Raw genomic sequence first — 25,993 nt, 5'->3', positions numbered from 1 at the left:
TGTCCTAGTTTAGTCCAGTTTAGTCTCAGGCCAGTGACTCTGGACTCCACACTTCTAAATGTCACGCTTGAACAGGAAGTCAATGCACCTGTTATACATATATATATATATATATATATATATATATATATATATATATATATACATATATATACATCAGCGACAGAACAGTCGCACTGTAGAACCCGACTCACAGACCTGAGCACTGCCTGGATCGATTACAAGAAAGCATTTGACTCAATGCCACACACTTGAGACGCACTGTCCCCACTGCTGTTCTGCACAGGTGGTCCACACAGATGGAAGGTGATCCACACAGAGGGAAGGTGGTCCACACAGATGGAAGGTGGTCCACACAGATGGAAGGTGGGCCACACAGAGGGAAGGTGGTCCACACAGATGGAAGGTGGTCCACACAGATGGGAGGTGGTCCACACAGATGGGAGGTGGTCCACACAGAGGGAAGGTGGTCCACACAGATGGAAGGTGGTCCACACAGATGGGAGGGGGTCCACACAGAGGGAAGGTGGTCCACACAGATGGAAGGTGGTCCACACAGATGGAAGGTGGTCCACACAGATGGAAGGTGGTCCACACAGATGGGAGGTGGTCCACACAGATGGAAGGTGGTCCACACAGATGGGAGGTGGTCCACACAGATGGAAGGTGGTCCACACAGATGGAAGGTGGTCCACACAGATGGGAGGTGGTCCACACAGATGGAAGGTGGTCCACACAGATGGGAGGTGGTCCACACAGAGGGGGTCTCACTCCCAGAAGGAACAATAGCAGACATTGAGGACAGTTACAAGGACCTGGGAATCCCACAGGCAAATGGCAACCTCAAAGAGGAAACAAGGAAAGAAGCTACGGCAAAATACTACAACGAGTGAGGCAAGTCCTCAGAAGCAGCTCAATGGAAAGAACAAGTCCCGGGCAATAAACAGCCACACCCTGCCAGTGATCCGACCCTGCCACGCCCTGCCAGTGATCCGACCCTGCCACGCCTTGCCAGTGATCAGACCCTGCCACGCCCTGCCAGTGATCAGACCCTGCCACGCCTTGCCAGTGATCAGACCCTGCCACGCCCTGCCAGTGATCAGACCCTACAGGAATAATCAGGTGACCAAAGGAGGAGATACAGACCACAGAGGTTAAGACACGAAAGCTCCTGACCATGGATGGTTCCACCCCAAATCCAGCACCCTGAGACTGTACACTAGCACCCTGAGACTGTACACCAGCACCCTGAGACTGTACACTAGCACCCTGAGACTGTACACTAGCACCCTGAGACTGTACACTAGCACCCTGAGACTGTACACTAGCACTCTAAGACTGTACACCAGCACCCTGAGACTGTACACTAGCACCCTAAGACTGTACACCAGCACCCTGAGACTGTACACTAGCACCCTAAGACTGTACACCAGCACCCTGAGACTGTACACTAGCACCCTAAGACTGTACACTAGCACCCTGAGACTGTACGAAATCCTACCAATGGCTAGAAAGAGCCGGTCTGAAGAACAGAGGCCCTGATCATGGCAGGACAGGAGCAGGACCTGAACACCAGATGAATAGAGGCCCAAGATCTACCACACCAGAGAAGACCCAAGGTGTAAGTTGTGCAAAGGGGGCCCTGAGACCATCCCGCACAAAACTGCAGGTGTAAGATGCTGCAGGGACAGCACACATGGAGCTCCATAACCAGGTGCTGGCATAGTAACAGAAACATCTGAGCAGAGTATGGGCTGGAGACCAAGGACAAAGTAGGAAACACCTCCAAATGTGGTGGAGAACGACCGAGCCAAGGTCCTCTGGGACTTCCAGATACAGACAGATAGGATGGTGATGGAGAACCAACCGGGCATAGTGGTGGTCTCAAGGGTCAGAGGAAAGCCGTGCCGGTGGACATTGCAGTGCCATGGGATGGAAACATCCGGAAAAAGGAACATGAGAAACTAGAGAAATACCAAGGCCTCAGAGAGGAGCTGGAGAAGGCCTGGAGCGTGAAGGTATCTGTGGTGCCTGTAGTGACCGGAGCACTTGGGGCAGTGGCCCCCAAACTGGAGGAATGGCCCCCAAACAAATGGCCCCCAAACTGGATGAATGACTTGAGCAGATCCAGGATCTCGGTCCAGAAAAGTGCAGGAACAGCAAAGATACTGAGGAACCCTCAAGCTCCCAGGGGCCTCTGGAGGAGGACCCGAGCTCGAAGGGGAGAAATATTTTTTTAAAATATAAATATATATATACGTGTGTGTGTTTACAAAGAACAAAATGAAGATGAAAGAAGGTTGTGTGAACGCTGCAAACATGTATAACACACATGCATGTTATACATGTATGTTATACATGTATGTTATATATGTATAACATACATTTATAACATACATGTATAACATACATGTATAACATACATATATAACATACATGTATGTTATACATGTATGTGTTATACACCTTCTTTAAGACACTGTATTTAAATTCAATGATTTTTAAATTAATGTTTTACTAATAAGATAACATATTCCTTTATTGTCCCACAATAAAGGAATAAAGGAATTTCATTGTTGCAACACAGGTAGATACAGAGGTAGATACAGAAGAAAAGAACAGATCACTTATAGGAAGTTTGAAAAACACTTTCAGTAGAAGATCTTCTATAAACAATTGGATGTTAAAAGAAACCGTTCACATACTTTTATTAATACAGACTTTGAATATCTTCTATCTTTCATGTATTTGTTCTCCTGGTCTTGTTCCACAGTTAAAAAATAAATATAATTATATTTGACCCACTTCTGAAAACACGGAGCTTTGTCGCCCCCTCGCGTCCGCTCATGAAACTGCGAGTCCAAAATGCTCCGCGCGGCGCGTGGTCCTCCACATCCGCCGCTCGCGCCTCTTCCCCGGCTCCATCTGTCACTTTCTCCCCCCCGAGCTCCGCTCACGACGCCGTCATCACCCCGCGACTCTATTTACTTCCAGTCCGTTTATCCCGAGGAGGTTTTCACGCACGGCCGCCGTTTGACGCATTTGACTTCGCGTTTGCAGCGGCAGGAGCGGCAGAAGCGGCAAGGAGCGGCAGGAGCGGCAGGAGCGGCAGGAGCGGCAGCGGCGATGGAAGTGAACCGGGACGAGGCGGAGCGCTGCATTGACATCGCGGCCGAGGCGCTGACCAAGGACGAGCCCGCGAAGGCGCTGCGGTTCCTGGAGAAGGCGCAGAGGCTCTTCCCGACGCCCAAAGCCCGGGGTAAGAGCGCGTGCGGCCGGGGTGGAAGCGGAGAGGAGGCGGAGAGGCTGCGCGGCCGCGTCAGCATCACCTGCAGCGGGAGGAGATGCGCGGCCTCCCGCACAACAACAGCCGCGGCCGGTTTAGCGCAGGGTTTGTTTGTCAAATAAACCGTCATTTCGTGCGCAAACACCTCCGGGCGCGTGTCATTCTGCGCCGGGGCGGGTAAATAACGCGGGTAAATAACGCAGTTGCTCCGCGTCGTCGAGGCCGGGGATGTCGCGATGTCGTATTCCCGTGTTACGATTAATGTGAGCAGAAAAAAACATACTACGACTTTTCAGCCACGTAAAGAGCCCTATTTAGAGCTTGTCCCTCGTCATTGTTGTTGTTTATCTCTGTGTTGTTTGTTTGTGTGTCATTAAGTATTTGCTGACCTTAAAGGAGACATATCTTTTATTTTTTCCGACACTTAATATTGAATTATGACATAAGTAGATCGTCATTTTACATTTTGTTCATCGTATACCGCGACATTGTTCTAATACGGCTCCGTAATAGAGACGTGTTCCTCGACTTCCTGTTCAAAACCGGCAGAATGGATAAGCCCCGCCTCTTCACAGTCACGTTTCGCCGTGACGAGCAGCACACGGTTAATTACACGGTTTTATCTGTTTATTGTGTACGTTTTATAACCCTGCGTGTGTCACTCCGAGAGAGGAAGAGTAGGGCGATGTGGGCGGGGATAGGGGGAAGGTGAGAACGGGAGTTTCCTGAGCGCCCGAGCCTCGGTTGCAGGACAAAACAGGATTAACTCAAACATGCGGGAATCAATCAAAACTTTGACTAACAATGTCAAAACAAGAGATGAAACGCAAACCTCACGACACGATATTATCACGATATTAACATGATATTATCACGATATTAACATGATATTAACACGATATTATAACGATATTAACATGATATTAGCACGATATTAACATGATATTAACACGATATTATAACGATATTAACATGATATTAGCACGATATTAACATGATATTAACACGATATTATAACGATATTAACATGATATTAGCACGATATTAACACGATATTAGCAAGATATTCATTTCACGGTGCGATATTTATTGAGATATTTTAGAGAATTGAACAAAATCTTGACCAAGACTAAACTAGGGCTAAACCGGGACTAAACCAGGACCAAACCAGGGCTAAACCAAGACTGAACCGGGGCTAAACCGGGACTAAACCAGGGCTACACCAGGGCTACACCAGGACTAAACCAGGTCTAAACCAAGACTAAACCAGGACTAAACCAGGTCTAAGATCATTTCTGCTCTTGAAGTTTCTTTGGGTCAGTTTAGCTCCAGAGCCTGGTTCAGGTCAGAGTTGTTTATCTATAATGTATAATGCTCCTTCACCTCCTCCTTGTTTATTATTCATGCTCAGAGTCTGAGCGACGTCACACTCTCCACGAGGAAAACCTGAGCGTTTGTGAGAGCGATGGTTTAGTCCTGGTTTAGTCCTGGTTTAGTCCTGGTTTAGCCCTGGTTTAGTCCTGGTTTAGTCCTGGTTTAGTCCTGGTTTAGTCCTGGTTTAGTTCTGGTTTAGTCTTGGTTTAGTCTTGGTCTAGCCCTGGTTTAGTCCTAGTTTAGTCCTAGTTTAGACCTGGTTCAGTCTTGGTTTAGTCTTAGTTTAGTCTTGGTTTAGCCCTGGTTTAGACCTGGTTTAGTCTTGGTTTAGTCCTGTTTTAGACCTGGTTTAGTCCTGGTTCTGTCCTTGTTTAGTCTTGGTTTAGCACTGGTTTAGTCCTGGTTTATTCTTGGTTTAGCCCTGGTTTCGACCTGGTTTAGTCCTGGTTTAGACCTAAAACAGGCCTAAACCAGGACTAAACCAGGTCCAAACCTAAACTAAACTAAATCTCTTTATGCCGTAGTACTTACATTTGTATCATATCGTTCCTTTGCACAAACATAAACTCTGATCATGTGGTCTGCAGCGCTGCAGGAGCTCATCGCTCAGAACGGCTTCAGACCGCGGAACAACAACCACGAGCATTTCAACGCGACGCCGAGACAGCGACACCGGAGCCCCCGACCGGAGCCCCCACCCGAGGACAAGCCCACGGAAAACCACTACACAGCGGAGCAGGTGGAGGCGGTCCGGAGGTACGGGCGCGGCGCTCGCGGTCAGACATACAGCATTTCATCTCCCAAACCACACGGACACGACACAGATACCGTATTTTCCGGAGTATAAGTCGCACCAGCCAAAAAATGCATAATAGAGAAGAAGAAAAAAAATATATATAAGTCGCACTGGAGGATAAGTCGCATTTTTTAGGGAAATGTATTTGAATTTTTGAATTATTTTGAAATCCAAGAACAGATATTTAATCCTGAAATGCAGTTTAAAATACTAACAGATGAGAGAACGTGGTGAATAGGTGTACGTATGCTAACGCTAACACCTTCAGCTACATGACGTATGCTAACGATAATAACACCTTCAGCTATATGACGTATGCTAACGCTAACACCTTCAGCTACATGACGTATGCTAACGCTAACACCTTCAGCTACATGACGTATGCTAACGCTAACACCTTCAGCTACATGACGTATGCTAACGCTAACACCTTCAGCTACATGATGTATGCTAACGCTAACACCTTCAGCTACTTGACATATGCTAACGCTAACACCTTCAGCTACATGACGTATGCTAACGCTAACACCTTCAGCTACATGACGTATGCTAACGCTAACACCTTCAGCTACATGAGGCACAGACAGAACTGTGGTAAGTGTCTGGTATGTTAGCGTAACATATGAACAGTTATTCAGATAACTATAGCATAAAGAACATGCTAACAAGTTTAGCAAAGCATCAGTTTTACCCCAAATCACTAAATCCACTGAATTCTTCTTCCTCTGTGTCACTTCTAAACAACTCCACAAACTCCAGAGGAAGAGGAAGTGCAGATTCTTCTTCTGCGTCGCTTAGAGCCTAGAGCGCCCTCTTGTGGTTGTCAGTGTGAAAATATAGAGTAATATCACATATAAGTCGCTCTGGAGTATAAGTCGCACCCCGGACAAAACTATGAAAAAAGGTGCGACTTATAGTCCAGAAAATACGGTACTCACCAGGTTCTAATGCTTGAGCTGTTCTGTGAAACGTGTGAAGGACTTTCAGCTTTTGGACTTTTATCTTTCTCTAAAATGAAGCCGTAAACGACAAAACCGCTTAAAAACGCCTCAGATTAAACGTTAGCGACCTTCACGAGCTTTTAAAAGACTTTGAGCGCGGGAATTGACCTCTAAAGCTGCAAGATGTGGACGCGTGAGTCACTTTGCACCTTCTAATCTCATATAAATGTGTCTCAGGAGAAGTTTGTGGGAAACTTTATTAAACCCTGAACATGCAGCGTTCACTTATATTGATCATTAACGTGACGTGATCTTTGTAAAATAGTGAACCCGAGTACATATATATATATAAGTATTTTGTTTATTGAAGCTATATAAGGGCTCGTTTTCTGGCTTGTTTATTGTAGCACTGTGTTCTTTACTGAAATCATAAATAAGTTGGAATATTTAAGGAATTATTCAAATATCCGAATGAACTTCTATTTAGAATTTAGAAATGTCATACATTTACACACACAAGAAACACAACTAAGGAACAAAAAAAAGAAAAGAAAAAAATAATGATAATAATAATAGAAATAATTAATAATGATAATAATAATCATGAATAATAACAATGGCACAATATGATAAAACAGATTAAACGCAAGTAAAGTCAACATTGTTACGTTTCTCTAAGTGTGTGTTTTGTGGTTCTTTTCAGGGTGAAACAGTGTAAAGACTTTTATGGGATCCTGGGCGTGCAGAAGGACGCCTCAGAGGAGGAACTCAAGAGATCCTACAGGAAACTGGCTCTGAAGTTCCACCCGGACAAGAACCACGCGCCAGGAGCGACAGAGGCGTTTAAAGGTCTCTACTCGACTGTTTAGACCTGGTTTCTCCTTCTGTTTGTTTCTCTGTCCTGACTCTGGTCTGACTCTGGTGTGACTCTGGTCTGACTCTGCTCCGCCTTCCCGTTCTCAGCCATCGGAAACGCGTATGCCGTCCTGAGCAACTCGTCCAAACGGCGCCACTACGATGAGTTCGGCGAGGAGAAGCCGCAGCCGCACAGGCCGGGTACTCAGCACGAGACCTACGAGCCCGACATCTCCCCCGAGGATCTGTTCAACATGTTCTTTGGAGGAGGATATCCCACAAGTAAGTCCACGTCTGACTCCATCTGACTCCATCTGACTCCATCTGACTCCATCTGACTCCGAGACACGCCCTGGCCTCACCAAAACACTCGGTTTCAAGTTTCCCAGATTTGTGAAGTCAAAGATAGAGACCCGGCGGTTTTTAGACCATAAACCATCACTAGACTCGTTCATTTCTGCCTCAAATCACGTTCATTACAGCTGCGTGTTTACATTAGCCTGTCCGGGCAAGCTAGCTTTTGTTCATTTCCCCGCGGCAATAAAAAAGTGATGTTTTGTTGTTGTTGTTTTTTCAAAGTTGACTTCATTTTAAGCTTTGAAACAAAAAAAAAACCTTACCTTAAAACCAACGAAAAGGTACAAGAGCAACACGAATAATGCAGAATGTCCGTCCCGTCGCCGCCCCCTGCTGTCTCTCTGCGGAAAACCAGCCCGAAAACGACTCTCCTGAGAAACCCTGGCTCATATTTAATATTTGCCGACGTTAAATGTTTTGATTATACCGTCTTATTCTGATAAATAAAGAAGGAAAAACACGTTGATTCAGTGATTAGCTTGGCATTAGCGCTCCCCTTGCTGGCAGCAACGAGCATTACTCGCCAAATCTGACAACGACGCCATCTTTGGCACATTTCTAACAATAGAGTTTAGAGGATTTTCACATTTTTAAAAGCAAGTGAACGCCTCAAACACGCACGACTTTCTTTACACGTGAAAAAGGATTGAACTGTCAAATTAACAACACAAATTACTCTTGTTTTCGTTGCTCAATCTGCTTTTTAACATCAAAATAACATCACTCAAGTTGTTGTTACTGAGAAAAAATGAATATGTTAATCGTGGACATGATGAGTGATAATTAAATAGAGAGTAATAGTTTATTCTGCATCATTTTCAAGTCATTTTTTTGTATCTTTCCACACTTTTGTACTGCAGTCATCTTTCCTTGTATTTGTTTATGAGTTTTGTTGTGTTGTTGTTTTGTTGTGCACGTTTTGCGAGTGACTTTATGAGTTTGTTCTGTCGCTTCTCGCAGGCAACGGTCACGCTTTCACTCACACCAGGACCAGACCCCAGAGACCGGCCCCGAGAAGAGAACGACAGAGAGACGTGAGTGACGCTCGCCCTGCAGGTGGCAAGAGCCGCCACTAGAGGACGCGTCTCACCCATTTATCGCCACAGGCCCCAGATGAAATGGTTATGACGCAGCCATCGTCATATTTAGTTCTATTTCACCCAAAAAATGGCAAAAATGTATATTTCAATGGTCGTTTGGAGTATTTCTGTAAATATACAATAAACAATGCACTCAATAATATGTGCTTTATCTTCACAATATTATCTGCATTCATTGCCTCACCTATAACGTGTCATGACGACTCACTGTAAAACGGTATTGGTTTGTGTGTGGTAACGGTCTCTCTCTTTCAGAGCGGCCTGGCGCTGTGTGGTAACGGTCTCTCTCTTTCAGAGCGGCCTGGCGCTGTGTGGTAACGGTCTCTCTCTTTCAGAGCGGCCTGGCGCTGTGTGGTAACGGTCTCTCTCTTTCAGAGCGGCCTGGCGCTGTGTGGTAACGGTCTCTCTCTTTCAGAGCGGCCTGGCGCTGTGTGGTAACGGTCTCTCTCTTTCAGAGCGGCCTGGCGCTGTGTGGTAACGGTCTCTCTTTCAGAGCGGCCTGGCGCTGTGTGGTAACGGTCTCTCTCTTTCAGAGCGGCCTGGCGCTGTGTGGTAACGGTCTCTCTCTTTCAGAGCGGCCTGGCGCTGTGTGGTAACGGTCTCTCTTTCAGAGCGGCCTGGCGCTGTGTGGTAACGGTCTCTCTCTTTCAGAGCGGCCTGGCGCTGTGTGGTAACGGTCTCTCTTTCAGAGCGGCCTGGCGCTGTGTGGTAACGGTCTCTCTTTCAGAGCGGCCTGGCGCTGTGTGGTAACGGTCTCTCTCTTTCAGAGCGGCCTGGCGCTGTGTGGTAACGGTCTCTCTCTTTCAGAGCGGCCTGGCGCTGTGTGGTAACGGTCTCTCTTTCAGAGCGGCCTGGCGCTGTGTGGTAACGGTCTCTCTTTCAGAGCGGCCTGGCGCTGTGTGGTAACGGTCTCTCTTTCAGAGCGGCCTGGCGCTGTGTGGTAACGGTCTCTCTTTCAGAGCGGCCTGGCGCTGTGTGGTAACGGTCTCTCTTTCAGAGCGGCCTGGCGTTGTTCGTGCAGGTGATGCCGATCCTGCTGCTGGTCATAGTCTCGGCTCTGAGTCAGCTCATGGGCCACAGTCCGGCCTACAGCCTCAGCTACAGACCGTGAGTACAGCCTCGCTCTTCTTCTCCTCAGCCTCGCTCTTCCTCTCAGCCTCGCTCTTCTTCTCCTCAGCCTCGCTCTTCCTCTCAGCCTCGCTCTTCCTCTCAGCCTCGCTCTTCTTCTCCTCAGCCTCGCTCTTCCTCTCAGCCTCGCTCTTCCTCTCAGCCTCGCTCTTCCTCTCAGCCTCGCTCTTCTTCTCCTCAGCCTCGCTCTTCCTCTCAGCCTCGCTCTTCCTCTCAGCCTCGTTCTTCTTCTCAGCCTTGCTTTTCTCACCCTCGTTCTTCCTCTCAGCCTCTCTTCTTCTCCTCCTCTCTCCAGGTCGGCGGGTTACTCGCAGAAACGTCTCACAGAGAAGTTGCGGGTGCCGTACTTCGTGGGCGAGCACTTCTCTAAAGAGTGGAGCGGGTCCAACCTGAAGAGCCTGGAGCGGAACGTGGAGGACGACTACATCTCCAACCTGAGGAACAACTGCTGGAAGGAGAAGCAGCAAAGTCAGTTCATCCTTCTCTCCTCAAAAACATGCCTGGAGTTGTTTTTAGCATCGTTCTCGCTCTTTTCATTAAGCTTCTCTTCTCTCAGCCTCACAAAACACTCAATTTCAAATTTCCCAGATTTGTCACGTCAAAAGTAGAGAGCTGGAACTCTTCTCTGCTGTTTTTAAGTCCATAAATCGACTCGTTATGAGCATTTCTGCCTCAAATTAGTAAAAACTTGAAAAATCAGACTGCTTTATCTGGTTTAGAGTTTAGAGCCAATGGGAAATCCGAAAATCACAAACATGCGTCAGTTTTAGAGAAACTGTTGCATTTGGAAGACAAAGTACAATGAAATTTAAGAGAGAAATCAGATTACTCGCATCAACAGTGGTGGAAAGTAAGGAAGTCCAGAAGGAAGAGTACAGAATTTAAAGTAAAAATTTTAGGAATCCTTAATTTACTTCATTTGAGAGCAGGAATCTATACTTTTTTAACTAAAGTCTAGTCTAAAAAGTAAAAAGCACTTCTCTTAAAACTAATAAAGTGTTATTTTTTGCACTTTATTGATTATTGAACTGAAAACAGCTAGAAAATCGACTTGGTTCAGCACAACGTTTTTATCCAGGTATACGTACAAGTAATACGTTTACTTTTTACTCTTTACTTTTATTTAAAGTGCCCCCTACAGGTCGGACCTCTCACTGAACTAAAATGCAGTTAAGATAAATATATATTTTTGAAAATTGCTTACAATAATAAAAATTTTATCCCAGAATCGCAGAATTTTTTAGTTTTCTAATTTTACTTCCTGGTTGTAATCAATGACATCACGCTAGCAAACTACCCAGCGACCACTGAGCCAAAACTCATCTAATGTCACAATTTGCACCTTCCATTTTGTTGATTTTTTTATCCAAAAAGTAGTTTATTTTGTGTAAATTCTGCGTAAACTTTGGAAAGACTGTGCGTCCCTGGTGTGATGTCACTTCCTGTAATAATTTTCTTCAGATTTTTCCACTTTGCTCCACAAAAAGTGATTCGATTGGTGTAAAACTATAATTTATATGTACGACAGGTAAAAATACACCTGATAAAGTCATAATTATAAAATTGTAAAAACCTGTCATACTTATATTTATATTTAAACCCACTTTTACCGGATCTAACCGTTTGCCCGTGGTTTCCCCCGCAGAGGAGGGCATGCTGTACCGGGCGCGATACTTCGGCGACTCGGACCTGTACGAGCGCGCCCAGAAGGCCCGGACGCCCAGCTGCGCCAAACTGTCCGAGATCTCCGCCTCCATCCACTGACGACCGCCGCCCGCCACGCGTTTACAGGTGCGCGGGCCGACGGGAGACGCCCCCACGCATCTGCAGGTGCGACGGCATCACGTACAGCTGTGCCAAACTGTGACAAATTGTGACAAACTGTGCTAAACTGTGACGGACCGTGACGAACTGTGACAAACTGTGACAAAACATGAATGAACCATAAAAGTGCACAAATGTCACTTACACTAGACTTTTCTGCCTCTTTTTGAGCTCATGTTTACCGTATTTTCCGGACTATAAGTCGCACATTTTTTCATAGTTTTGGCTGGGGTGCGACATATACTCATATTTATACTTATATACTTATACTTATACTCCAGTGCGACTTATGTGTTTTTTTCTTCTCTATTATGCATTTTTTTGCTGGTGCGACTTATAGTCCGGAAAAACACGGTAATTGTTTTACTCAAAGACGATACACGCCATGTTAAAATTTTGCAGATTTACAAAACGATATATATATATATATATATATATATTTGTGTTTCGGTTTAAAGTGTAAAGTATTTGAAACGAAGCGCCAAGGTGCACCTTTCATATGAATTATTATTTTATGGATAATCACAGAAAACAACGTTAGGTTAGAATACTTATGTTTAAGGACACTTATGCTAAATGTCCTTGTTCTCACCCTGTTCCTCGTCACAAACTCAGCTGGAGTCACGTTTAGCTTCATTCACAGTTTGATGAATCCTGGCGATAAAGTCCTCTCCCCTCCGAGCCTCAGAAACACTCCGTTCTGAATCTCCTCCATCTGTGATGTCATATTCTACCTGTGACTCTGAGAATCTTCTGCTGGTTTTAAACTCGATAAATCATCTCCAGACTCTTTCTTTTCTCCCGTCTCATCACGATCAGAACAACTGCAGCTTCCAAGAAAACGTTCCAGTTGTTTATTATTAACCCGTGTAATTCTCTTTGCAGCCAGTAGATGGTGTGGAAATGCAGTTAGTCCCGTGGGAAACAGCAGAGATATAGACATCACTTTTTTAGTTCTTGAACATGAGATGCTAAACTAAAGTCACTCTAGAGCATGTTTAAAGACAGATAAAAGTACAATAATGCATCATATTTGTCAGTGACTCTCCACAAACACATTCATCTCATAAAAGAGATTCAGCCGTGAGTTATTTTCCATCTGCAGTTCCAGAGATCAGATCCAGAGTCAGAGTCTTTATGATTAACCCTTTGAGTCAAACATGTTCTGACCAATGAGAAGCTGCTGAACGTCACAGGATAAATCACTCTGATGTTTGTGACTTTCATGCAGTCGTTTAGAAGTCGACAGTTATGCAAAGTGTGTTTTTGAAAAGCATTTGGGATCTTTTTCTTTTCTTTTTCATTTGTCAAAAGGTCAAACACAAAAAAAGGACAAAAATAGAGAGAAAACGTGAGATAAAAATATAAGTCTAATGTAAGACAAAAATAAGACTAATGAATATAAATAAATTTGACCATTTTCAAATTATGTACAAATGTGATAAGAGATTAAATGAAAATAATAATGATGATGACAACAATAATAATAAAATAATATAACATTTATTTTTATTATGACAATAATAAAATAATATAATAATAATGATGACAATAATACTAAAAATATTATAATAATAATGATGATAAAGATAAGAAGAAGAATTAAGAAATTTATTTGACCATTTTCAAATTAATTAAGATAATTTAAGAAATTAAATGACAATATAATCATAACAATAATAATAATGAGTTGAAGAAATAAGAAATACATTTTTGAATATTTGTGATTTTTCCCCCCATTTTCCGTATGTCAATGAAATGTCAGTCCAGTCCTCGATCATCAGCGCAGTTTGTCTCTTCCATTTTGTTGTGACGGCCTTTTCCTCTTTTCCTTTTTCCTCTTTTCCTCTTTTCCTCTTTTCCTTTTTCCTCTTTTCTTTTTCCTCTTTTCCTCTTTTCCTCTTTAGCATTTCCCTGTGAATAACGAGCACTTTGAGAAGACATGAAACGTTACAAAGAAACGTGACACATTCTTCCTCCTTTGTGAAGCACATACATTTTCCCATTCTTCCTCCGTCAAAACAAAATCACCCTCTTTCCCATTTCATTTGAATATATTTAGTTAGAATAATTGTAAAGCATTTATACATTTTCTTTAAGATAGTATTCCCTTTGAAAGTTCTGATTTAAATGTTATAATTCCCCCAATAAAACCTCATAAATGACGCACAGAAACACACGTTTAGCCTAATTCACGCGAGGCCGGATTCACCGTTAGCTTTGCCGCAATAACATCATCCCACAATCTCTGAAAGTCCCTGAATGTCTCTTTAAACCTCTGTATTTTTCTCTCTTCAGGTTTCAAGGACAAAAAAACCGACTGGCTGTAAATACAAACCAACCGATGCACTGGACTCCGCCCCCTCAGCGAACCTCTGGACGTTCACTCGTTAGTTTAAGTCAATATTAGAGGATATCAATATTTTACGACGAACAACACTCCAGCTCGCCGGTCTTCCTGAAACGACACGTTCGATCACTACATTTATCCGAGGCTGTGCCATAGCAGAAGTAGCATAATTAAAGGTTTTCATTTTGCAGTAACAAAGGTTTAAAATGAGAATAATCCCAGCGCTGGAATGAAGGACCTCGACGATCGCTTCCTTTTACGTTATATGCAAGTTTTTTGAGGTTTTGTTTTGCACGTTTTGCAATTTAAACTATGCAGAAACGATGCGAACGCTCTGAACAAAAGCCATGTGAGGTCGTACGATCAGCGAAACGAGCCACGTTCAGACTGTCCGGTGGAAGAGACTCGGGGCAGAAGGTTTAAAGTTGGAAATACTGTAGATTCTGGGCGGAACAATGACCCGCGGAGACGCCAGGAGAGTAAAGAGTGCACCGCGTCGCTCGGCAGCAGCAATATAATGCTCAAACTGCTTTTCTTTGTGTGCAAACGTTCTGCTCGCGGCGGATCGGCAATGTCTCCATTTAAGGCACATTTAAGTAGCACCTACGCACAAGAAAATAACACATCCAAACTTCCCTCAGAACATTTTTGGATCTAATATGTCAACGAAAGGAACCAATACATTTAAATCTGGCTTAAAATGACATTTTTACACCTAAAATGCCTTATTTTTACATGAAAACATGGCATGAGGATAAACCTGTTTATTTTATGTAAGTAAACGACAGGACAAGGTTCAAATTTAAGGTCTTTCCCTGTTCGACTGCAGCGTCTTGACTTCATGACACATCCAAACATGCTTCTTTATTTAGTTGTGGGAAAAGATTCAGTTTTTTCATCTGGACTCTGTTCATCTGGATCTCCTCTTGGACCACTTCTGACGCATTCGACTTCCATCAACTTCCATCCTTCCATCCTTTCATCCTTCCATGCTTCCATCCTTGTGTCCTTCCAGCCTTCCATCCTTCCACCCTTTCATCCTTTCATCCTTCCATCCTTGCATCCTTCCATCTTTCCAGCCTTCCATCCTTTCATCCTTCCATCCTTTCAGCCTTCCATCCTTTCATCCTTCCAGCCTTCCATCCTTCCATCCTTCCATCCTTTCAGCCTTCCATCCTTTCATCCTTCCATCCTTCCATCCTTTCATCCTTCCATCCTTTCAGCCGCACAAGCTGCTCTTCTCAGTCACTTACAATCCCCAAATGTTCTGCAAAAACGTGCACTTAAAACGTTCAAATAAGACGCGTAACTACACTAAAAACGTTCTCAAAGCCTTCGACGTGGACTATATCCCTCGAAGCTTCCGTCACGATCAGGCCCAAACGCCAACGAGTCGCCGGAGCTCCCGTGTTCACATCTGGAAACGATTTGTCCCGTGTTTGTCATGTCTTTGGGGTTATTTATCTGTTCGCTTCGTCGGTTTCGCCCAAATGTTCCCCCCAAACGCCCCATGAACCCGCACAGGTCGTCCCCACCGGGGTCTGAATGCAGCGGCCCGTCCTCCATGACCTCCGTGACCTCCGTGTCCTTCACCTGAAACCGAAAAGCCAAGTTCAAATCAAGCTACGTGCCTAAAACTCTGTCGGGATCAACCGCTTCTTTTTGGCCTGTTTGCTGCACCACGTCTTCTTTTTGCTGTTTATTACTTTATTTATTTGATTTGACGTTTTTACTCCTGGATTAAAAATGTTCAAAAGAAAACGGTGGCTACGAGTACTTTCTTTAACGAACTTGACCTGATTTAGTGTTTCCTTTTCAGTCGTTAGGCTCGTTTTGGAGAAATTAGGTTTAAAATGACAAGAAGTAGAACTGAATCCCTCTGTGATGTCATCAGTGTGCGACACAGACAATTTACACTTACAACTCCTGTTCTACACCTGGTTTGGTCCTGTTCTACACATGGTTTGGTCCTGTTCTACACGTGGTTTGGTCCTGTTCTTGGTTTAGTCCTTGTGCAAGTGTAAACCATTAGCATACCATTGTTTTGGAACTATACTTAGACTAAAACAGAGGTAAACCAGACTCGGCACTGGGACTAATCTTGGACTAAACCCAGAACTAAACATGGGCAAGGTCAGGACTAAACCGGGGCTAAACCAGGATTAAACAGGGACCAAAGTGAGTCTACTGAAACCGGGATCACGTACAAGAGTGAACGCACCATAAATCATCTACCAACCAGGCCCAAACTAGGTCAACCCAGGCCCAAACTAGGTCAAACCAGCACCAAACTAGTTCAAACCAAGTAAAAAACTAGGTCAAACCAGCACCAAAGTAGTTCAAACCAGGCCCAAACTAGGTCAAACCAGGCCCAAACTAGGTCAACCCAGGCCCAAACTAGGTCAAACCAGCACCAAACTAGTTCAAACCAAGTAAAAAACTAGGTCAAACCAGCACCAAAGTAGTTCAAACCAGGCCCAAACTAGGTCAAACCAGGCCCAAACTAGGTCAAACCAGCACCGAACTAGGTCAAACCAAGTAAAAAACTAGGTCAAACCAGCACCAAACCAGGATTTTTTCGGGTCAACACTCGGGACTATTACTGACTCAAACTCTTTGGAGCTCATATTTCAAATTCCTGTTTGGCCCCGAGTGACGAGCGAGAGATTAAACGTGAAGAAAGAGGAGCAGAAAGAGAGCGAGGAGAGGAAAGAGGACACGTGCTCTTCGGCACGTTCGCACTGGAGAAACGTGCCAGAGCTGAAGGGGGCGGAGTGAGGGGGCGGAGCGAGGGGGCGGGCCAGAGGTTTTATGGGAGCGAGGGGGCGGGCCAGAGGTTTTAGGGGAGGGAGAAATCGTTCCCAACATTCGCACGACGGCCGAAGCACGAAGAGGAGTTTGAAGGCAAAGTACTCAAAATACTGACGCACGTCTTGGCAATGCGCGTGAATTCAAAATAAACTGCAGAATTGTACACGTAATTGTTTTCTAATATTAACTGCGTTTTAAACATGAAATTGTGTCATTCTGCGTAATCAAAACAGCATTTTTGTAAACTTTTAACCATTCGTTTTTGTACCAGGACATGCAATACCCCGCTCTAGTACCTCCAGATTGAAAATTACGTTCATAACAGACAGAATCGTTTCATGCCACGTGCGTCACATTTAAAGAGTTCAATTGTGGACACATTGAGTTTATTTTTTGTACTTTGACGCACAAATGGTTCACAAACGTTGCCTGAAAGGTGTCGTTTTTTTGCCAGCTAGCGTCTCACAAGTTAGCGCTGATATCGAGGGTTTTCTGCAACGTTACGCAGACTTTTAACCGTCAAAAACCTTCATCAAAGTCGGCACTGAAAGCTCAAAATCACACAAAAATGTTAATATATTTAGTGCATCTCTATTACCGCACACAGGGAAAGTTTTAGACTCTTTCTTCAGTTATCAGAAGAGTCCATAATGTTTATCCTGTATGCTAATCACCAATGATAATCTCCAATGCTAATCGTTGGCTAGCATTCTCTGCGTGACTCGCTACAACAAAGCCACATGTGCGTTTTAAAATTTAGCTGTTAAACGTCAGAATCACAGTCGACACAAAACTGTTCGGATATTTGAGCCGTTTAGCATTTGTTTACGTTAGTGACCAGAATCAAGATGGCCGCCGGTTGCTCAGGTCACGCCGACGTGTGGATCTGACTCTTCTACAATGTTTAGTGTTGTTTATACCGACACTTTACCGTAAAGTGCACGTGGTTCTTGTGTTTGGTCTAATTGTTACTTTGGTTGTGTAGAATCTGTGGTCAATGTTAATCATAGTTTTGCATCAGTCGAGTCACAGTTTGGGAAGAAAATTTGAAGTTGTGCCAAGTTCTAAAACAGAATCCCTCTGTGATGTCATCAATATGCGACGTTCAGGGATAATTTGGACAAACTTTTGACAGTTTAAACCATGGTTGGACTAAATAAAAGTGTTTTATGGTGTTATTGTGTGTCAGATCAGAACTGTTGTGTCGTTTATGTGGAATTTGGCTCTTGTTTACAGTGAAGTGTATTGTGGGACTTTAAACATACTTTTATACTCTTACATAAGCGATAGCACTTCATTCTCTGGGCTGGTGCAGTGTCTCTCTCTGGTCGACATTGTTTACTGAAGGATCCACGTGTCCTGAGCGTCAGCTGCTCCAGCACCATCCCAGACATGTACACAACATGTACACAACATGTACACAACATGTACACAACATGTACACAACATGTACACAACATGTACACAACATGCACACGACATGTACACAACATGTACACAACATGTACACAACATGCACACGACATGTACACAACATGTACACAACATGTACACAACATGTACACAACATGTACACAACATGTACACAACATGCACACGACATGTACACAACATGTACACAACATGTACACAACATGCACACGACATGTACACAACATGTACACAACATCTACACAACATGTATACAACATGTACATAACATGTATACAACATGTACACAACATGTACACAACATGTACACGACATGTACACAACATGTACACAACATGTATACAACATGTACATAACATGTATACAACATGTACACAACATGTACACGACATGTACACAACATGTACACAACATGTACATAATATGTACACAACATGTACACAACATGTACACGACATGTACACAACATGTACACGACATGTATACGACATGTACACAACATGTACACAACATGTATGCGACATGTACATAACATGCACACGACATGTACACAACATGTACACAACATGTATACAACATGTACATAACATGTATACAACATGTACACAACATGTACACAACATGTACACGACATGTACACGACATGTATACGACATGTACACAACATGTACACAACATGTGTACACTACAATGACGTATACACAACATGTACACAACATGTACACAACATGTATACAACATGTACATAACATGTATACGACATGTACACAACATGTACATAACATGTACACAACATGTACACGACATGTACACCACGTATACACAACATGTACACAACATGTACATAACATGTACACAACATGTACATAACATGTACACAACATGTATACGGCATGTACACAACATGTATACAACATGTACACAACATGTACACAACATGTACACAACATGTACATAACATGTACACAACATGTATACGGCATGTACACAACATGTATACAACATGTACACAACATGTACACAACATGTACACAACATGTGTACACTACAATGACGTATGCACAACATGTACACAACATGTACACAACATGTACACAACATGTATACAACATGTACACAACATGTATACGACATGTACATAACATGCACACGACATGTACACAACATGTACACAACATGTACATAATATGTACACGACATGTACACAACATGTACACAACATGTATACGACATGTACACAACATGTACACAACATGTATGCGACATGTACATAACATGCACACGACATGTACACAACATGTACACAACATGTATACAACATGTACATAACATGTATACAACATGTACACAACATGTACACAACATGTACACAACATGTACACGACATGTATACGACATGTACACAACATGTACACAACATGTGTACACTACAATGACGTATACACAACATGTACACAACATGTACACAACATGTATACAACATGTACATAACATGTATACGACATGTACACAACATGTACATAACATGTACACAACATGTACACGACATGTACACCACGTATACACAACATGTACACAACATGTACATAACATGTACACAACATGTACATAACATGTACACAACATGTATACGGCATGTACACAACATGTACACAACATGTACACAACATGTACATAACATGTACACAACATGTATACGGCATGTACACAACATGTATACAACATGTACACAACATGTACACAACATGTACACAACATGTGTACACTACAATGACGTATGCACAACATGTACACAACATGTACACAACATGTACACAACATGTATACAACATGTACACAACATGTATACGACATGTACATAACATGCACACGACATGTACACAACATGTACACAACATCTACACAACATGTATACAACATGTACACAACATGTATACAACATGTACACAACATGTACACAACATGTACACGACATGTACACAACATGTACACAACATGTATACAACATGTACATAACATGTATACAACATGTACACAACATGTACATGACATGTACACAACATGTACACAACATGTACATAACATGTATACAACATGTACACAACATGTACACAACATGTACACGACATGTACACAACATGTACACAACATGTATACAACATGTACACAACATGTACACAACATGTATACGACAGGTACACAACATGTACACAACATGTATACAACATGTACATAACATGTATACAGCATGTACACAACATGTACACGACATGTACACGACATGTACACGACATGTATACGACATGTACACAACATGTACATAACATGTACACAACATGTACGCAACATGTACACAACATGTATACAACATGTACACAACATGTACACAACATGTACACAACATGTACACAACATGTGTACACTACAATGACGTATACACACCATGTACACAACATGTACACAACATGTACACAACATGTATACAACATGTACATAACATGTATACGACATGTACACAACATGTACACGACATGTACACCACGTATACACAACATGTACACAACATGTATACGACATGTACACAACATGTACACAACATGTATGCGACATGTACATAACATGTATACAACATGTACACAACATGTACACAACATGTATACGACATGTACACAACATGTACATAACATGTACACAACATGTACGCAACATGTACACAACATGTATACAACATGTACACAACATGTACACAACATGTACACAACATATACACGACATGTACACAACATGTACATAACATGTATACAATATGTACACAACATGTATACAACATGTATACAACATGTACACAACATGTATACAACATGTACACAACATGTACACAACATGTACACAACATATACACGACATTTACACAACATGTACATAACATGTATACAATATGTACACAACATGTATACAACATGTACACAACATATACATAACATGTACACAACATGTACACAACATGTACATAACATGTATACAACATGTACACAACACGTCCACATCATGTGACCCATGTTTTCTCACTGTCAGCCTCTGCGTAAACAACCTGTGACCTGTACCAGCACTTCTACTTCTACTACTACTGCTACTACTATTAGTAGTAGTAGTAGTAGTAGTCGTAGTAGTAGTAGTAGTAGTAGTAGTAGTAGTAGTAGTAGCAGTAGTAGTAGCAGTAGTAGTAGTAGTAGCAGTAGTAGTAGCAGTAGTAGTAGTAGTAGCAGTAGCAGTAGTAGTAGTAGTAGCAGTAGTAGTAGCAGTAGTAGTAGTAGTAGTAGTAGTAATAGTCAGTGTAAACACCTCATGACGTCTTCACACTGTAAACACAGTCACATGTTTGTTTCTCTGCAGCTGTGACGTAAATGCCTCGGGTCACGGCCTGGACCAGAATGTGAATGAGGAGGGGGCGTGGCCTGGACCAGAATGTGAATGAGGAGGGGGCGTGGCCTGGACCAGAATGTGAATGAGGAGGGGGCGTGGCCTGGACCAGAATGTGAATGAGGAGGGGGCGTGGCCTGGACCAGAATGTGAATGAGGAGGGGGCGTGGCCTGGACCAGAATGTGAATGAGGAGGGGGCGTGGCCTGGACAGTCCAACAGAAATGTGTCTTTAAATGTGTTAGTTTAGGTTTAATGATCAGTCACATGTGAAGTGTCTGTAAATGAATCACAAAAGTGCAGAAATGTGCATCATTTAATGTAAACAACACACTCAATATTCATATTTTTCATATTCACCATATTTACTTAAACTCCATATTTTACTGACGACATCTAATACTAAAATACTAACATTTATATTTGTTAAAATCATCAGGTTAAATGAATAAACACATTTGTTATTTTACCTTTTAATTTTTCCACGCCAAAATACAATATAATCAATAGGAAAATATGTCTCTAATGTTTATACATATTTTATACCTATAGTTTGTCCAATAATTAAGTTTTTCTCTTATTAAATACTGATAACACGTTTATTATTTATTTTGTTTGTAACTTATAATATATAATATGTCTTATTCTGCATAACTTTATTCAGCTGCAAATTTACAAAAAAATGTCCTCACATTTCCTCTTATTACTGAGGATTATAATTATAATATATAACAAGTAGAAACGTGTTAATGAAGGTGTAATTAGCAGCAGAATAAGTCCTTAATTAGACCAAACGAACAAACTACAAGTATGCAAATGAGCAGACGTAGTAAGTAAGTATTTCAAAAAGTATTTTGTGTTTTTGGCTGCATGTGATGTGATTGGATTTTCTGTGCGTGTGGGCGGGGCTTAGTGATGAAGGAATGACTTTTCGTTGAATATTTCTCACAACAAACACACGTCGTTCTTTTGATTAAAAAAAATAATTTATTTGTTTCCATGAAAGTACAAAAACAGTGCAATGGTAACGAGTATTTGAATGTCAAATAAATAAGAGAAAACGTGCGGGTGAAGAAACCGCACAAATGTTCACGTCGTCGTTTTGCCCTCGTTTTTTTCTTTTAACGCCGTTTTTCGCCCTCAAAAAACGTACAAATCTTCCGTACGTCGAGATATTTTCCACATGAATACTTTTTCTTAAGCGCTGTGTACGATCGGGCGTAGGATTCGGGCAAAACGACGACTCTGCGCTCGTTAGCGACGTAGCGTTAGCTGCCTGGGCCTCGGCGTTTATAAAGTGAACACAGATTTTATGCTAAACCTTCTCACAAAAGGCAACGATAATAATGAGTAAAACATTTGACCCGTTTCATCTCAAACGTTTTGCAAACGTTTAGGAAATAAGTCATTTTTAAAAGATTTTACATTTTGGGGAATTGTTTTTACAATTTTGGTAAGTAGCAAACTTTTCAAGTTATACTTGAAAAGTATAACTTGAAAACTTCCTATAAGTATAACCTATACTTATAGGAAGTTTTCAAACTTCCTATAAGTGATCTGTTCTTTTCTTCTGTATCTACCTCTGTATCTTCCTGCGTTGCAACAATGAAAGGAATAATATCTTATCTTATCTTATCGATGGTAAAATAACTGAAATTTGACTTCAGATAAATACTGAAATTTCAATAACGTTCAATAATCTTTTAAAAAATATGCAGTTTTTAAAGATATTTCCCACTGAATTTCCTGATCAAATTGTTGTCATATTGTCATTGTAACTAAACAATTAAAATTTTGATTGGGATGATGCTGAAATTCCAAAAAAAATTAAACGAATTTGCAGTTTTGAAGGTTATTTCATTGACTTTGTGATGAAACGGGTCAAAATAAGGCCTTTGCTTTGAGCTGCAGTGGAGAAAGTGTTGGTCCAAGATGGCTCCTGCTCCAGTCGTGTCCTAACACTCTCGTGTCCTAGCACTCTTGGATGAGCAGTCGTGTCCTAACACTCTCGTGTCCTAGCACTCTTCGATGAGCAGTCCTTCAGAGCAGTACAGCTTCTTCTTGATCACCCTGAAGCCCGTGCTCAGTTTGATTTCCTGTCTCATCACCGTTGCCAGCGGCGACTTGGGGCTGAAAAGTCCCTGGATTTTGGGCCAAATGCCGCTGGTTTCAAGTCTTAAGACCAGAGTCAGTTGGAAGGTGGGCACGAGGTAAGGGTCGACGGACAGCTGTGCCACGCCCTCGCAGGCCTCGCCCTGCTCCACGCACAGGTGTATGAGCGCCCCCCGCAGGCCGCAGGGCTCGCTGGTGGCCAGGTGCAGCAGCTCCCGCCCGATGTGCTGCAGGAGCTTGTCGGGGATGAGCAGGCGGCTGCAGCGCAGGGCACTGTCCGAGTCTTTGGCCTCGCGCAGGCTGGACGCGATCAGCTCCACCGCCTCTTTGAGCAGGTGCTCCTCCATCGGGTCGAAGAAGAGGTCGTCGCCCGCGTTCAGGTCGCCCGACGTGTCCGAGCCTGGAGGAGAAGAGGTCAGAGGTCAGAGATCAGGCCGGTGGAACGCGCTCAGAAGGATCGGATTTTCGTTTGTTGGGTTAGTTTAATAAAATAAGACTTTAGGTTAAGACTGTGCGTTCAAAAATACTTTATTATTTATTATTAAGAATGATTCAGGCTTTGTCTTGGTTTGAGTTTGATTTACTTTAGTTTGATCTTGTTCTAGCCCGGGTTAAGACCTGGTTTAGTCCCGGTTTAGTCCCGGTTTAGTCCTAGTTTAGTCCCGGTTTAGTCCTAGTTTAGTCCTAGTTTAGTCCTGGTTTAGTCCTTGTTTAGTCCTGGTTTAGTCCTGGTTTGGTCCTGGTTTGGTCCTGGTTTAGTCCTGGTTTAGTCCTGGTTTAGTCCTGGTTTAGTCCTGGTTTGGTCCTGGTTTGGTCCTGGTTTGGTCCTGGTTTAGTCCTGGTTTAGACCTGGTTTAGACCTGGTTTAGTCCTGGTTTAGTCCTGGTTTAGTCCTGGTTTAGTCCTGGTTTAGTCCTGGTTTGGTCCTGGTTTAGTCCTGGTTTGGTCCTGGTTTAGTCCTGGTTTAGTCCTAGTTTAGTCCTAGTTTAGTCCTGGTTTAGTCCTGGTTTAGTCCTGGTTTAGTCCTGGTTTGGTCCTGGTTTAGTCCTGGTTTGGTCCTGGTTTGGTCCTGGTTTGGTCCTGGTTTAGTCCTGGTTTAGTCCTGGTTTAGTCCTAGTTTAGTCCTAGTTTAGTCCTGGTTTAGTCCTGGTTTAGTCCTGGTTTAGTCCTGGTTTAGTCCTGGTTTAGTCCTGGTTTGGTCCTGGTTTGGTCCTGGTTTGGTCCTGGTTTGGTCCTGGTTTAGTCCTGGTTTGGTCCTGGTTTAGTCCTGGTTTAGTCCTGGTTTAGTCCTGGTTTGGTCCTGGTTTAGTCCTGGTTTGGTCCTGGTTTAGTCCTGGTTTGGTCCTGGTTTAGTCCTGGTTTAGTCCTGGTTTAGTCCTGGTTTAGTCCTAGTTTAGACCTGGTTTAGTCCTAGTTTAGTCCTGGTTTGGTCCTGGTTTAGTCCTGGTTTAGTCCTGGTTTAGTCCTGGTTTAGTCCTGGTTTAGTCCTGGTTTAGTCCTGGTTTGGTCCTGGTTTAGTCCTGGTTTAGTCCTGGTTTAGTCCTGGTTTGGTCCTGGTTTAGTCCTGGTTTGGTCCTGGTTTAGTCCTGGTTTAGTCCTAGTTTAGACCTGGTTTAGTCCTGGTTTAGTCCTGGTTTGGTCCTGGTTTAGTCCTGGTTTGGTCCTGGTTTAGTCCTGGTTTGGTCCTGGTTTAGTCCTGGTTTGGTCCTGGTTTAGTCCTGGTTTGGTCCTGGTTTAGTCCTGGTTTGGTCCTGGTTTAGTCCTGGTTTGGTCCTGGTGAATGCTTCAGGCTTAAGAACTACTTCATATAGACTTATATAGTATTAGTTCTGTTGTTCCTGAGCCTGAACTGTTGACTGTGACTAGAGTCTTTGTTCATACTTTACTGCAGCAGGAATACGTGTCGTTATAATAAAGAACACGTTTGTACAAATCTAAACTACTTAACGCAGAATTTGAATGGTTTTTGTAGTCCGTGTTTGTACCTGAGTCCGACAGGTCGCTCCGGCTGCCGCTGTTGGACTCCATGCTGCCGCCGAAGTCCGCCAGTCGCTGGACCAACTTGCCCCAGGACAGACGGCGCGGGCTGCTGCTGTCGACGGGCGTGGCGGGCGCGCTGCAGCCCAGGGCCAGCTCGCCGTCGGCGGAGAGGGTCGGCATGGCGTCTGCTTCCTGCTTCTTCACGACGGGCGAGCGCAGACTTCTACAG

The 25,993-nt window shown here is 43.2% G+C and overlaps 2 protein-coding genes across 2 annotated transcripts; one reads left to right on the top strand and one right to left on the bottom strand.

Moving 5' to 3' along the window:
• The first annotated feature begins 3,092 nt into the window (after positions 1 to 3,092).
• On the top strand, positions 3,093 to 11,638 carry dnajb12b (DnaJ heat shock protein family (Hsp40) member B12b). Its single transcript, XM_072455810.1, has 8 exons — positions 3,093 to 3,259; positions 5,248 to 5,416; positions 7,101 to 7,246; positions 7,361 to 7,534; positions 8,570 to 8,643; positions 9,707 to 9,816; positions 10,133 to 10,305; positions 11,483 to 11,638. Exons 1-8 carry the CDS (start codon positions 3,127 to 3,129, stop codon positions 11,599 to 11,601), a joined length of 1,098 nt encoding a protein of 365 aa, XP_072311911.1. The 5' UTR covers positions 3,093 to 3,126; the 3' UTR covers positions 11,602 to 11,638.
• A 10,998-nt stretch (positions 11,639 to 22,636) lies between these two features.
• ddit4 (DNA-damage-inducible transcript 4) lies at positions 22,637 to 25,993 on the bottom strand. The gene is made up of 3 exons (XM_072456382.1): positions 25,770 to 25,993; positions 23,677 to 24,184; positions 22,637 to 23,611 (listed from the first exon to the last, which is right to left on the bottom strand). The coding sequence occupies exons 1-2, from the start codon at positions 25,942 to 25,944 to the stop codon at positions 23,688 to 23,690; spliced, it is 672 nt and encodes a 223-aa protein (XP_072312483.1). The 5' UTR covers positions 25,945 to 25,993; the 3' UTR covers positions 22,637 to 23,611; positions 23,677 to 23,687.

This window comes from Eucyclogobius newberryi, unplaced genomic scaffold (assembly GCF_026437365.1).
Source record: "Eucyclogobius newberryi isolate DKJ021-1_F unplaced genomic scaffold, fEucNew1.0.hap1 SCAF_20, whole genome shotgun sequence".
Lineage (NCBI taxonomy): Eukaryota > Metazoa > Chordata > Actinopteri > Gobiiformes > Gobiidae > Eucyclogobius > Eucyclogobius newberryi.
This window is presented reverse-complemented; position numbering and strand designations above follow the sequence as displayed.